This window comes from Lepus europaeus, chromosome 5, assembly GCF_033115175.1.
Source record: "Lepus europaeus isolate LE1 chromosome 5, mLepTim1.pri, whole genome shotgun sequence".
NCBI classification, from domain to species: Eukaryota; Metazoa; Chordata; class Mammalia; order Lagomorpha; family Leporidae; genus Lepus; species Lepus europaeus.
In genome coordinates, this window is record NC_084831.1 from 56,635,535 (window position 1) to 56,648,565 (window position 13,031).

Consider the following 13,031-nt stretch of genomic DNA (forward strand, 5'->3'; position numbering starts at 1 on the left):
TTGGTAATGAGTCTGTTTATGTTTCTGTGTCTCCATGGCTTAATTAAGGTAGATTTTATGTGTCTAGCATTCCATCTGTTTCTTCTACGTTTTTCAGTTTATTTGCATACAGCTCTTTGTAATAATTTCTGATAATTCTCATTTTTGTGGTATCTGTTGTTACATTTCCTTTTCATCTCTAATTTTATTGATTTGTATCCTTTTTTTTTTTTTTTTTTTTTTTTGCTTAGTTGGGCCAATTTGTTTTTTCTTTTTTTAAAAAAGCCAGTTCTTTGTTTTGCTGATCATTTGTATTATTTTTTTGGTTTCAATTTTGATTTCTTCTCTTAATTATTCCTTTTCTCTTACTAGTTTTGGGTTTGGTTTGCTGTTGTTTTTCTAGGTTTTTAAGATGCATTAACATTTATTGATGCCTTTTAATTTCCTGGTATAGGCACCTATGTTATAAACTTTCTTCTTAACACTGCTTTTTTGGATTCCATAAGTTTTGATATGTTGTGTTGTCTTCATTTGTTTCCAGAAATTTTATTTCTTGCTTGATTTCTTTATGACTCACTGTTCATTCAGGAACATGTGTTTTCACATGTTTTTGTGTTAAAAGTCTATGTTGTCTGATACTAGGATGTCTACACCAGCTCTTTTTTGTTTCTGTTGGCCTGGAATCTTTTTCCATCCTTTCTCTTTCTTCTTTTTTTTTTTTTGTATTTGACAGATAGAGTAGACAGAGAGAGAAGCCTTCCTTCCGTTGGTTCACCCCCTGTGTGCAGCACATCCTTAAGCATCTTATGCAGGGCTGGATGACAAATTCTTTGTGGTGGTGACAAATTCTTTGAATTTCTGTTATGGAAGGGCTTTATTTCACCTTTGTTTGTAAGTGAGAGCTTTGCTGTGTATAATTTATTCTAGGTCGGCAGTTCTTTTCTCTTTTTTTTTTAAAGGGTTAGAGATAGAGGGAGGGACAGATAGAATGATCTTCCTTTCATTGGTTCACTCCCCAAATGGCTGCAACAGCCAAAGGTGCGCCGATCCAAAGCCAGTAGTCAGATGTTTCTTCTAGGTCTCTTTTATGGGTGCAGGGGCCCAAGCACTTGCGCCATCTTGTGCTGCTTTCCTAGGCCACAGCAGAAAGCTGGATTGGAAGAGGAGCAGCCAGGACTAGAACCGGCTCCCATATGGAATGCCAGCGCCCCAGGTGGAGGATTAACCTGTGCCCCGGCCCTGACAGTTCTTTCTGTTAAGACTTGGAATATATCTCACCATTCTCTCCTAGCCTGTATAGTTTCTGATGAGAAGTCTGCTGTGAGTTTAATTGGAGATCCAATGAAAGTAATCTGGCGTTTCTCGTGCAAAATTTTGATTCTTTTCTCTATGTTTTACTGTGGAGAGTTTGATTAGAATGTGTTGTGGTGAAGATCTTTTCTGTTCATGTCTATTAAGAGTTCTGTGTGCTTCCTGTACTTGGATGTCCCTTTCTTTCTCCAAATTAGGGAATTTTTATATTATTTGACTAGAAAGACTTAATCCTTTTTCTCTTTGCACACCTTCAGGAACTCCTAAACCCATATGATTGGTCTTTTAATAGTATTCTGTAGGCCGGCACTGCGGCTCAATAGGCTAAACGTCCGCCTGCAGCACCGGCACACCGGGTTCTAGTCCCGGTCAGGGTGCCGGATTCTGTCCCGGTTGTCCCTCTTCCAGGCCAGCTCTCTGCTGTGGCCTGGGAGTGCAGTGGAGGATGGCCCAAGTGCTTGGGCCCTGCACCCCATGGGAGAACAGGAGAAGCACCTAGCTCCTGGCTTTGGATCAGCGCGATGCGCCGGCCACGGTGGCCATTGGAGGGTGAACCAACGGCAAAAGGAAGACCTTTCTCTCTGTCTCTCTCTCTCTCCCTGTCCACTCTGTCAAAAATAAAATAAAATAAAATAAAATAAAAATAGTATTCTGTAGATTCCCAACAGTGTTTTTTAGTCTTCCAATTTCTTCTTGTGTTTGGTCTGACTGAATAATTTCCTGTGCTTTGTCTTCTACATCAGATGTTTTTTCTTCTGCTTCACCAGTTCTGTTTAAGGTTTTCCATTGCATTTTTTATTCTATTGAATTCTTGGTTTCCAAGATTTCATTTTGATTTCTCTTTAAGATCTCAATTTCGTGGGAGAAATTTTCTTTCATGTCATGTATGGATTTCACTAGTTTGTGCATTTGCTTCTGATTCATCTAAGTAATCTTGTCAATTTTTTGAATTCCATTTGGCATTTCTTCAATCTCATCTTCACAATCGAGTATTGAAGTGTTGTGTTCTTTTGGGAGTGTCATGTTGTCTTCCTTACTCTTGTTACTTGAATTGGTGTGTGTGTGTGTTATTCTGCATTTGTGGTTTCTTTGTTTTTTCCACTGTGCTGGACTATGAATGGATTAGTAGAGTGTCTGCTTTGAGGGAATACCTAAAGGCATGTGGTGGGTGTGGCCAAGGAGCTCTTTTCATTGCTTCAGGGTGAAGGGTGTATCTGAGGTGATAGACCCAGGTTTTGCATGGGAAGTGTCTTTTTCAGAGAGGAGGTTTGTTCTAGTCTGTTGGGGTAGACTCAGTTGAGCTCCTTTCCTCAAAGGAGACCTGTGCCTGGGCGCTAGTCCCAGTGGGTATATTATTTGTCCACTGTGCCATAAGAACCACACAAAGGATTGGTGCGGTCCTCAGTGTAAGCTGTGATTCCCCAGCAATGTCCCTCTCAAGGGAACCAGGGAGCCCTGATTGGCAGTAACTGTGGGAGGCTCCATACAAAGTCCCAGACATACCCTGAGTCCTCCCACCAATCTTAGTGTTTTCATAGTCCCAGCACACAAGTCTCCCACAGTCATGAACACCCAGCATTCTGTCCTCTCCACCAGTCTCAGGAGTCTCTGGTTGCTGGATGTAGACACGCGCTGGCACAGCTGTTATGTATGTCCAAAAGGGGGCTGCTCTCTTATCAGCTTGTTATGCAGTTGCAGGGTGACTGGGGACAGAAAAAACATACACACTCCCTTTTGTTTTCTCTCCTCTGGTTTGGCGAATACACTATCCCCCATGGGGATCCAAGCCAGATTCCCTCTAGACTCTTCCTGCAGCCTTTTCACCCATGGCTTGTGCTGCTGCAGTCTGGTCTTTCCTCAGTCTCCAAAGCTGGTGTGGAGGCTCTCGGCTGTTGGGGTCTGGAGTTGTGCGTGTCCCTGCCCTCCGTGTAGATCTACTGTGTCCCTCCAATTTGCGTAGTTTCCTCTGCTGTTTTCTCCCTAACTCTTCCCTGAGACTGCACTCTTTCCACTTTTTAAAAACTATCTTTTCCTAGACTAGAGCAGCAAGCTCCCTCCCTACTCTGCCATCTTAATCCCTGCTGAGAGTCTTAAAAATCAAAAGTGGGTACTGAACTTTATCAGAGTATTTTTGCAACTATTGAGATGATTACGTGATTTCTCCTTAAGTTGATTAATGTGAGTGCATCACACTATTAAGCCACCCTTTTGTAAACTCTCATTACTGATAGTTTTTTCCTAATGTTTTATTTGATTGGATGGTGTTTAATGTATGTACAAATGTGCTCATTAAGTGGAAGATGCTTAAATTCCTTTGTATGATCCTTACTTTAGAACTAAGATAACACAACTTCATGAAATGATGTTCATATCTTTTCTCCTCCTATTTCTTGGATCAACTTGAATAAAATAAATGTTTGAAATTTTGAGAGCTGTTATCTATAATCTAAGTGGACATGAAGTCCTCGTGTCCTTTTCAGAGGGAAATTTTGACTTTACACATTTATGTGCCAAAATTTGTGAGATATGTATACTCAAGAATTTTTTTGATACTTAAAGAATAGCTTAGTTGAATATAGAAATCTAGATTTAGGGTTCGTTCCTGCAACACTTGGAAAATATTAATTCATTATCTTCTTGAATCTTAATATCGATGCTTTTAAAAAAGAGGATGATATTAATTTTCTCCTTGTTTCACTTTGCCTTTGATGTTCTTAAATTTCATGCCAGAATATGTGGTTAGGTCTGTTTCTGCTTATAGATTACATTTGGGACACTGTGAACCCTTTGATTCTGTGTTCTTTAATTTTTTTTTTTTTAAAGTAATGGTAAAATCTCAGCAGTTACTTCTTCAAAGATTTGCTGTTTTTTTTTTTTTTCCTCCATCAGGCATATATATACATATATATATGTATATGTGTGTGCGCGCGTGTGTGTGTTACACTCCTGCCTTTATCCTTTTGTCAGCTTGCTTTTTATTTGCATTTTCCATCTCTTTTACCTGGTCTTCTGGATCGCTATTTTGTTTTTTAGTCACAAATATCCCATTTAACCCATTCTTAAAATGTAGGATAGAGGTTAAAAATAATATTTCATAGATTTCTTTAGTTTTCTCATTGGTAGGGTGGGGTTAGTAATACAAACCTTGTTGATTTGTGTTTGAGGGTTAAATGCTCTAAAGGTAAATCCTGAATAATGGTGAGTTGTTAGTGTCTCAACCATTTCACACGTAGTATTTCTCATTGGTTCTTTTTTGGACTGCTTGTCTTTGTTTCCTGTAAACAATAAAAATTCACTATCTTTTAGGATTTCTATTTATTTGGCATTCTATTTCCTGTCTATTAATTCTGCTTTTTCTCTTACAGATTGTCCAGTTTGTTAACTTCATTTTTTAGTGATTATATTTTCCAGATATCTAGCTATTTTTTTTTCTATGAATGTTTCCTGGGTATCAGCTTCTTTGTATATGTCAACATTTAGAGGTTTGGGTAGGGAAGGACACACCTTCCCTAAAGAGCTGAAGCCTGGTCTTAGCTAAGGTTTGGGAAGGCAGACAGGGACCTCAGGGCAAAGATACTCTGCCTTTACCTTCTGGACTTGGCTACAGCTCCCTTCCCACACCAGTTAGGCAGCCCTGCACCTGAGTGAACCTTTATTTCTCCACTCCCATCCCTGCCCTTTCCAGGTTCTGCCTTCTTCAGCTCCTAAATCTTCTGCCATGCACAGAGGTTGCAGAAGAGGAGAACTGAGAAGGTTGGGGAGATTCGAAGGAGATTTTCTGTGACCATCTATTCTACCTGCACCCAGTGTTATCCAGCATGCACTGTCTGCTTATGTACCACTCTGCTCTTAATTCCAGTCAGTATGGCTGCTACTAGGCTGTCGCTGAACTGACACTTCAGTCTTCATTTTTTTAAAGATTTATTTCTGTGTTTGAAAGGCAGAATTAAAGAGAAGGAGATCCATCTTCCATCCTGGTTCATTCCCCAAATGACTGTAATTGCTTGGGCTGGGCCAGGATTTTGGAACTCCCAACTGGGTCTCCCATGTGGGTTGCAGGGGCCCAATCACTCAGGCCATCTTCTGCTGCCTTCCCAGGCACATCAGCAGGGAACTGGATTGGAAGTAGAGCAACCAGGACTGGAACTACCACTCATGGGATGCCAGCATTGCAGGTGGAGGCTTAACCCACTGTACCACAATGCTGGTTCCCAGGCTGGTTTTTAAACTGAAACCGTTTCCTAGGAAGCTACCCAATTACGTGTATGTAAATCTAGTTATATGTATGTAATAAAAGGTATTCATCTTAGTTTCATATTGGAGGATTAAGGTAATAAAAACCTTCCTGTAAGGTCATTTACATTATTACACTTTTAGGTCTGTGTAGCAATAATATTTTTCCGTAGGATCAAGGTATTTATGTTATGCTTCTACTTATTTATACATATATATTTAATTATTTATTTATTTGAAAGACTACAGAGAGGGAGAAAGAGACCTTCCATCCACTGCTTCCCTCCCCAGATGGCTGCAGTGGCCAGAGTTGAGCCAAGCCAAGCCTAGGAGCTTCATCCGTCTCCCACGTGGGAGCTAAGGGTCCAAGCTCTTGGGTAATCTTCAGCTGTTTTTCCCAAGGCTGTTAGCAGGGAATTGGGTTGAAAGTGGAGCAAACAGGACATGAACTGGCACACATAAGGGATGCTGACATCACAGGGGCAGCTTTATGCACTACACCTCTCTATTTAGATTTTATGAAGATAATTATTGTGTTAAATTATTAGTCTTCTTGAAACCAATTGGTATTTAAAGGAGAGATTCTGTGAGTATTTTATATCTTTGTGTAGTAGAACATCTAAGATAACTGAAAACTGTAGAGAGTTTACAACAAATATGCACTATAAGGCAAATAGTGTTATAAAATAGATGATATAAGGTGAATGAGATTTCTTTAGGACAGTGTTTAAAATTTTGTCATTTGTACTTACGTATGTTCTAATATTTCTTATTTCTGTATCATCAAAGATGCACAGTAATCAAAAGGGCCTACTTCCAGAGCCAAATCCAGAACAAATTATGAAAAGTTTAAATAACCCTGCCATGTTACAAGTTCTTTTACAACCCCAGTTGTGTGGACGAGGTGTTAAACCAGGTAAGCACAGTGTATATTAAATATAGAATGTTGCTGTGAAGTTGAGTGTGCTGCTTTACATATGAAATGTGAAAAATGTATAACACATTTAAATTATTCTGAAAGTAACTTTTCCTGAACCTAGTAATGAATTTTAATCAATGGTCTGAGATGATGTATTCTGTTTTTGGTTGATGCAATCCACTTACATATTTCCTATTTTTATTGTCACTAATACCTGCTAAATAGAAAAGATTCAGATTAGCTCTTAGTTGGGTTTAATTTATATAGGTAATAATTATTATACTACATTTTTAAATAAATTTATTTATTTGCTGGAGAGGCATAGTTAGAAACAGCGGGAGAGACAGAGAATCTTCCATTCACTGGTTTACTCTCCAAGTAGCCACAATGGCTAGAGCTGCGTGGATCCAAAGCTAGGAGCTAGGAGTTTCATCTGGGTCTCCCAGGCAGGTACAGTGGGCCCAAATGCTTGGGCCATCTTCTGCTGTGTTCCCAGGCGCATTAACAGGGAGCTGGATTGGAAGTAGAGCAGCCAAGACTTGAACCAGCACCAATATGGGATGCTGGCACCACAGGCGGATGCTTATCCTGTGCCACAGCCCTGGCCTCCATTATTACATTCTGTATCTACAAAGGGCATAATTCTTTCCCATGTAATATTTTTAGCTGAATTATTTTGTTGAAAAACTATGCAGGTCTGTTTCTTCTTTGTTCTTTCCTTTTTTGCTGTAAAATTGTTTCACTTTATAGCAAATGACAAAAGCATTATTTTCTAAGTATTGCACAAGTACTTACAGTGTATAAACATTATATATCAATCTATTTAATATTCTTTATTTGATAAGAACTTCCTTTATTAAACACACAGCTTTACATACACTGAAAGTCTGTTTAGCTGTATGAGTGAGTGATTTTCTAAATTCGGCACTAATATTTAGAACAAATATGTTTAGAGTACATGTATTAAATGTATTTGCTTCAGTCAGTATGCACTGGTCTAATACCAAAATATGTACTGCAGTTGAATTCTACCCCTACCTATCTGGACTTCACAAGTTAAGTGTTCATTCTTCCATATGTTGTCTGTGCTTTAGACCCCAGCTGCAAGGTCAGGGGTTCCACTAAGCCATCTGCACTTCTGGTCAATTGGCTACAAATTTGAGAGTTCCTCTGATCCCCTCAGGTTCAGTAAGTCTCTAGAATGACTTACTGAACTCAGAGAAGCATTCTAGTTAATATTACAGTTTTGTTGTAAAGGATGTAAGTCAGGAGTAGCTAATTGAAGAGGCCAGGTTAGGAAGGGTCCCGAATGCAGAGCTTCTATACCTTCTTTCAATTGAATCATTATTCAGCTTGTGGTTTTTATTGTAAGTTGGGAGATACTGTGTTCAGTAAAAGCTATGAAGAAAATTTATTTCAGTGTTCTAGAACAAAAACATAGTGACTGACAGGAGGGAGTGTTCAACTCTCTATTAATAATTGTGGCTTGGTTAAATTTTCCTTTCAGTTCTATAAACTATGTATTCTAACACTTTATTATTTGGTACACATTTAATAAGATTTCATCTCTTGATGATTGGCACCTTTGTTAAGAAAATGGCCATTTTTATTCTTGGTTAATGTTTTTTGCTCTGTGTTATTTAAAAAAAGTATATCATTATTGAAAGAGTTGCAGATAGAGGGAGAGACAAAGAAAGATCTTCCATCCACTGGTACACTCCCCAGATGATCACAATGGCCAGTTCTGGGCCAGGCTGAAGCTGTGAGCCAGGAGCTTCAGCTAGGTCTCCCACGTAAGTGGCAGGGGCTCAAAGATTAGGGCCATGTTATGCTGCTTTTCCCAGGCAATTAGGAGGTAGCTGGATTGGAAGCAGAACAGCTGGGATAGGAACCAGTGCCCATACTGGATGCTGGCATCATAGGCAGCAGCTGTACCTGCTATGCTACAATGCCAGACCCTCCCTGACCCCTTTTAAAATGGATTTGTTTATGTCCTGTTTTGATATTAATATAGTTACCAGTTGTGTTTTTTTTTTTTTTTTTTTTAAACAGGCCAGAGTGGATAGTGAGAGACAGAGAGAAAGGTCTTCCTTTTTGCCACTGGTTCACCCTCCAATGGCCGCTGCAGCCGGCTCATCGCTCTGATCTGAAGCCAGGAGCTTCTCCTGGTCTCCCATGGGGTGCAGGGCCCAAAGACTTGGGCCATCCTCCACTGCCTTCCCGGGCCATAGCAGAGAGCTGGCCTGGAAGAGGGGCAACCGGGATGGAATCCGGCGCTTCGACCGGGACTAGAACCCGGTGTGCTGGTGCCGCAAGGCGGAGGATTAGCCTGTTAAGCCACAGCGCCGGCCGAGATATAGTTACCAGTGTTTAAAATTGGTATTGGGGATGGCGCTGTGGTGTAGTGGTTGATGCTGCTGCCTACAGTGCTGGCATTCCATGTGGGTACCGGTTCGAGTCCTTGGCTGCTCCACTTACGATCCAGCTCTCTGCTGTGGCCTGGGAAAGCAGTAGAGGATGGCCCAAGTCCTTGGGCCTTTGCATCCACATGGGAGACCCAGAGGAAGCTCTCAGCTCCTGGCTGTTACAGCCAATTGGGGAGTGAACCAGTAGATAGAAAACCTCTCTCTTCCATCTCCTTCTCTCCGTGTATAATTCTGACTTTCAAATAAATAAATAAATTTAAAAATAAAATTGGTGCTATCATGTATATGTGTATAATCAATGTTTTGGAAGTTGCCAGATGGGATTAAATTTTATGTTATCTTAGGAAATTCCTTTCTCCTGTTTCCTGCGTTATTATTGGCAACTCCATGAATAATGAATCTATGACTTGAGTGAAGTTTTTTAAGTTGTTTTGGCATACTACTTAATGTTTCTCACAATAAGTTTTTGAGGAATTATGTTTTCATTTGCCTTATTACATTGTTGATACATCTACAGCTTTGTAGTTTTATCTTTATTGTTTAAGATTTATTTATTTGAAAGGCAGAGTTACAGAGACCGGAAAATGTAGAGAGAAAGAGAAAGAAAGAAAGAGAGATCAATCGATTGATTGATCTTTCATCCACTGGTTCACTCCCCACATGGCTGGAATAGCCAGGGCTGAGCCAGGCCAAAGCCAAGAGCTTCACCCAAATCTCTTATGCTGGTGCAGGGTCCCAATTATATGGGACATCCTCTACTGCTTTCCTAGGTGCATCAGCAAGAGTTGGGATTGGAAGTGGAGCCGCCACAGCTTGAACCAGTGCCCATATAGGATGCCGCTTCTGCAGGTGGCAGCTTAACCTGGTATGCCACAGTGCTAGCACCTGGACTTTAGATGGTTTGCCCCAGGTTCTTACTATTTAGGAGGGGATGCGTTTTTTTAGAAACCCAATTCTTTGGACTTCAACTCCAGAATTAAAAACAGTGATAACTCTTTCACTCATGTTATTTTTGTTAGTCAAGTAACATTTTCCCTAAGTTTCTATACATAATTGCATAGCATTGCTACATGGAAGTTCTGTTGGTATTTCAGTCCACTCAGAAATGCCCCAACTGGGGCCATCGCTGGGGCTTAAAGCCCTGGCCTGCAATGCTGGCATCCCATATAGGTGCGGTTTGAGTCCCAGCTGCTCCACTTTCAATCCAGCTCCCTGCTGATGTACCTGGGAAAACAACAGAGGATGGCCCGAGTCATTGGATCTCTGCATCCACATGGGAGACCTGGAAAAAGCTCCTGGTTTCGAATCACCTCAACTCTGGCCATTGGGGCCATTTGGGGACTGAACCAGTGGATGGAAGACCCCCTTCCCTCCTTTCAAATAAATAAATCTTAAAAAAAAAAAAAAAAGAAAAGAAATGGCCCAATGATGTAGCTGAATCCTAAAAGGCCCCTCTTTCATATACCCTCAGATTATAACTCCCCTTAATTAATATTATAGTTCAACATTCCCACTATTCCTACACATTCCTCATTAGAAGGAAAGAGTATTGAAAACTTTTACTTACATACTTTTTTGTGGCTTATTTGATTACCTGATAGAATTTTTTTTAAAGATTTATTTATTTCTTTGAAAGTCAAAGAGAAAGAGAGAGGAGAGGCAGAAAGAGAGAGGTCTTCCATCTGCTGGTTCACTCCCCAGTTGGCTGCAACAACCAAAGCTGCACTGATCTGAAGCCAGGAGCTTCATCTGGGTCTCCCACGTGGGTGCAGGGGTCCAAGTGCTTGGGCCACCTTCTACTGCTTTCCCAGGCTATAGCAGAGAGCTGCATCAGAAGTGGAGCTGGGACATGAACTGGCACCCATATGGGATGCCGGCACTGCTGGCGGCGGCCTTACCTGATAGAATTTTATATGTGAAACTAAGATGTTTCAAATTATTTTAAGATTTATTTATTTATACATTTGAATGGTAGAGAGAGAGAGAGAGAGAGAGAGGTCCTCCATCTGCTGGTTGACTCTCCAAATGGCCACCACAGCCAGAACTGGGCTGATCTGAAGCCAGGAGCCAGGAGCTTCTTCTGGGTCTGCCACACAGATGCAGGGGCCCAAGGATTTGGACCATCTTCTGCTATTTTACCATACCATAGCAGAGAGCTGGATAGGAAGTGGAACAGCCAGGACTAAAACTGGCATCCATAGTGGATAGCAGCATTGCAGAGATTGTTTTTTCATGTATTTCCTTATTAAAAAATACTATTTTATTTGAAAGAGAGGAAGAGATCCCATTGCTAGTTCATTATCCAAATGCTGAGGTGAGGCTGAGACAGGCCAAAGCAAGAAGCAAAGAACTCAATCTGGGTCTTCCATGTTGGGCAGTGATCCTACTACCTCCCATAGTGCATATTGACAGGAATCTGGAATGGGGAGCCCAGTCTTGGACCTGGATACTCTGGAGATGGGGTGAGGGTATCTCGATCAGCATTTTAACCACTATACCAAATGCCTGTTCCTATTCATGTATTTTCAGTCCCATGGTTCTTTTTGATTGTCTAATCTATTCTTAAGAATACCTCTTCTGAAATATATATACCCTGATATTTTATGTAAGCTTTTTTTGTAATTAAGATTTATTTATTTGAAAGGCAGAGTTAAAGAGAAGCAAAAAGAGAGAAAGAGAGAGATCTTCCATCCTCTGGTTCAATCCCCAAATGGCCACAATGGCCGGAACTGCGCTGATGCAAAGCCAGGAGCCAGAAGCTTCTTCTGAGTCTCCTATGTGGGTGCAGGGGCCCAAGGACTTGGGCCATCTTCCACTGCTTTCCCAGGCCATAGCAGAGCTGGATTGGAAGTAGAGCAGCTGGGACTTGAACTGGTGCCCATATGGAATACTGGCACTGCAGGTGACAGCTTTACCCGCTATGCCACAGCGCCAGCCTCTTATGTAAGCTTTTAAAGGACAAGAGTTGTATCTTATCCCCTTCCCCCTGTCCTGATAAAATTTCCCAAACACCTAAAAATAAATAAATAAATAAAAAGTTTAAAGCAAATGAGTTCTGTTAGCACTATACTTATTGAAAGATGGAATTATTTTTGTTGCACTGAGTGCTAGAGTTGTTTTACTACTAGAGTAGTTGGTGTTTTACAATTATGGCAGAAGATGTTGGAATTTGAAAACACATTCCATGGTTGAGTCACAAGGAGTCTCTTTTTACCAATGACAAGGTCAGTTTATCCTTGGACTTCTAAGCAGCTTGTTAAAAGTTTAAAGAACTATTCATTTACTCTTTTGGAGCTTATTTTTTTTATTTTAAATTCCCTGTAACTTATAACGTTTAATTTTTGCTTTCCCATTGAAGGTCTTGGAGCACCACACAACTTGCCACCTTTGATGAATCCCTCTGTCTCTTCAGCACTCTTACAATTGAATAAAGCACATCAGGTTTGTAAATAACATGGAGTATTGAAGCATCAAAATTTAGATTGAATACTTTTTTCTTAACACTTAAAGTTCTCAAGAAATTAACTGAGTATATTACAGATAATCCATAATAATAAATATGGCTATATAAAGTTAGAAGTTAATGACTATATCAGATCAGTTAGGCAAACCAAAGCATAAGAAGGAAAGAACTATGAATTATGTTCTTTTTTTTTTTTTATGAAGCACTGTCAGTAATAGCCTTTTTTTTTTTTTTTGCCAGGCAGAGTGGACAGTGAGAGAGAGACAGAGAGAAAGCTCTTCCTTTTGCCGTTGGTTCACCCACCAATGACCACCGCGGTAGCGCGCTGCGGCCAGCGCACCGAGCTGATCTGATGGCAGGAGCCAGGTGCTTCTCCTGGTCTCCCATGGGGTGCAGGGCCCAAGGACTTGGGCCATCCTCCACTGTACTCCCTGGCCACAGCAGAGAGCTGGCCTGGAAGAGGGGCAACCGGGACAGGATCGGTGCCCCGACCAGGACTAGAACCCGGTGTGCCGGCGCCGCAAGGCGGAGGATTAGCCTAGTGAGCCGTGGCGCCGGCCAGCCTTTTTTTTTTTTTTTTTTAAGATTTATTTTATTTATTTGAAAGATGAGTTAGAGACTGAGAGAGACAGGTCTTCCATCCATTGGTTCAATCCCCAGATGGCCACAACGGCCGGAGCTGTGCCGATCAGGAGCCAGG

The 13,031-nt window shown here is 40.9% G+C and overlaps 1 protein-coding gene across 2 annotated transcripts in view; it reads left to right on the forward strand.

The window, feature by feature from the left end:
- The window catches only part of RAVER2 (ribonucleoprotein, PTB binding 2), an 87,405-nt gene that overhangs the window by 42,873 nt on the left and 31,501 nt on the right, over positions 1 to 13,031 (forward strand). For both annotated transcript variants that reach the window (XM_062191479.1, XM_062191481.1), the window contains exons 5-6: positions 6,313 to 6,439; positions 12,227 to 12,309. In XM_062191479.1, the coding sequence (XP_062047463.1) occupies positions 6,313 to 6,439; positions 12,227 to 12,309 (210 nt within the window). The remainder of the gene's footprint in view (positions 1 to 6,312; positions 6,440 to 12,226; positions 12,310 to 13,031) is intronic.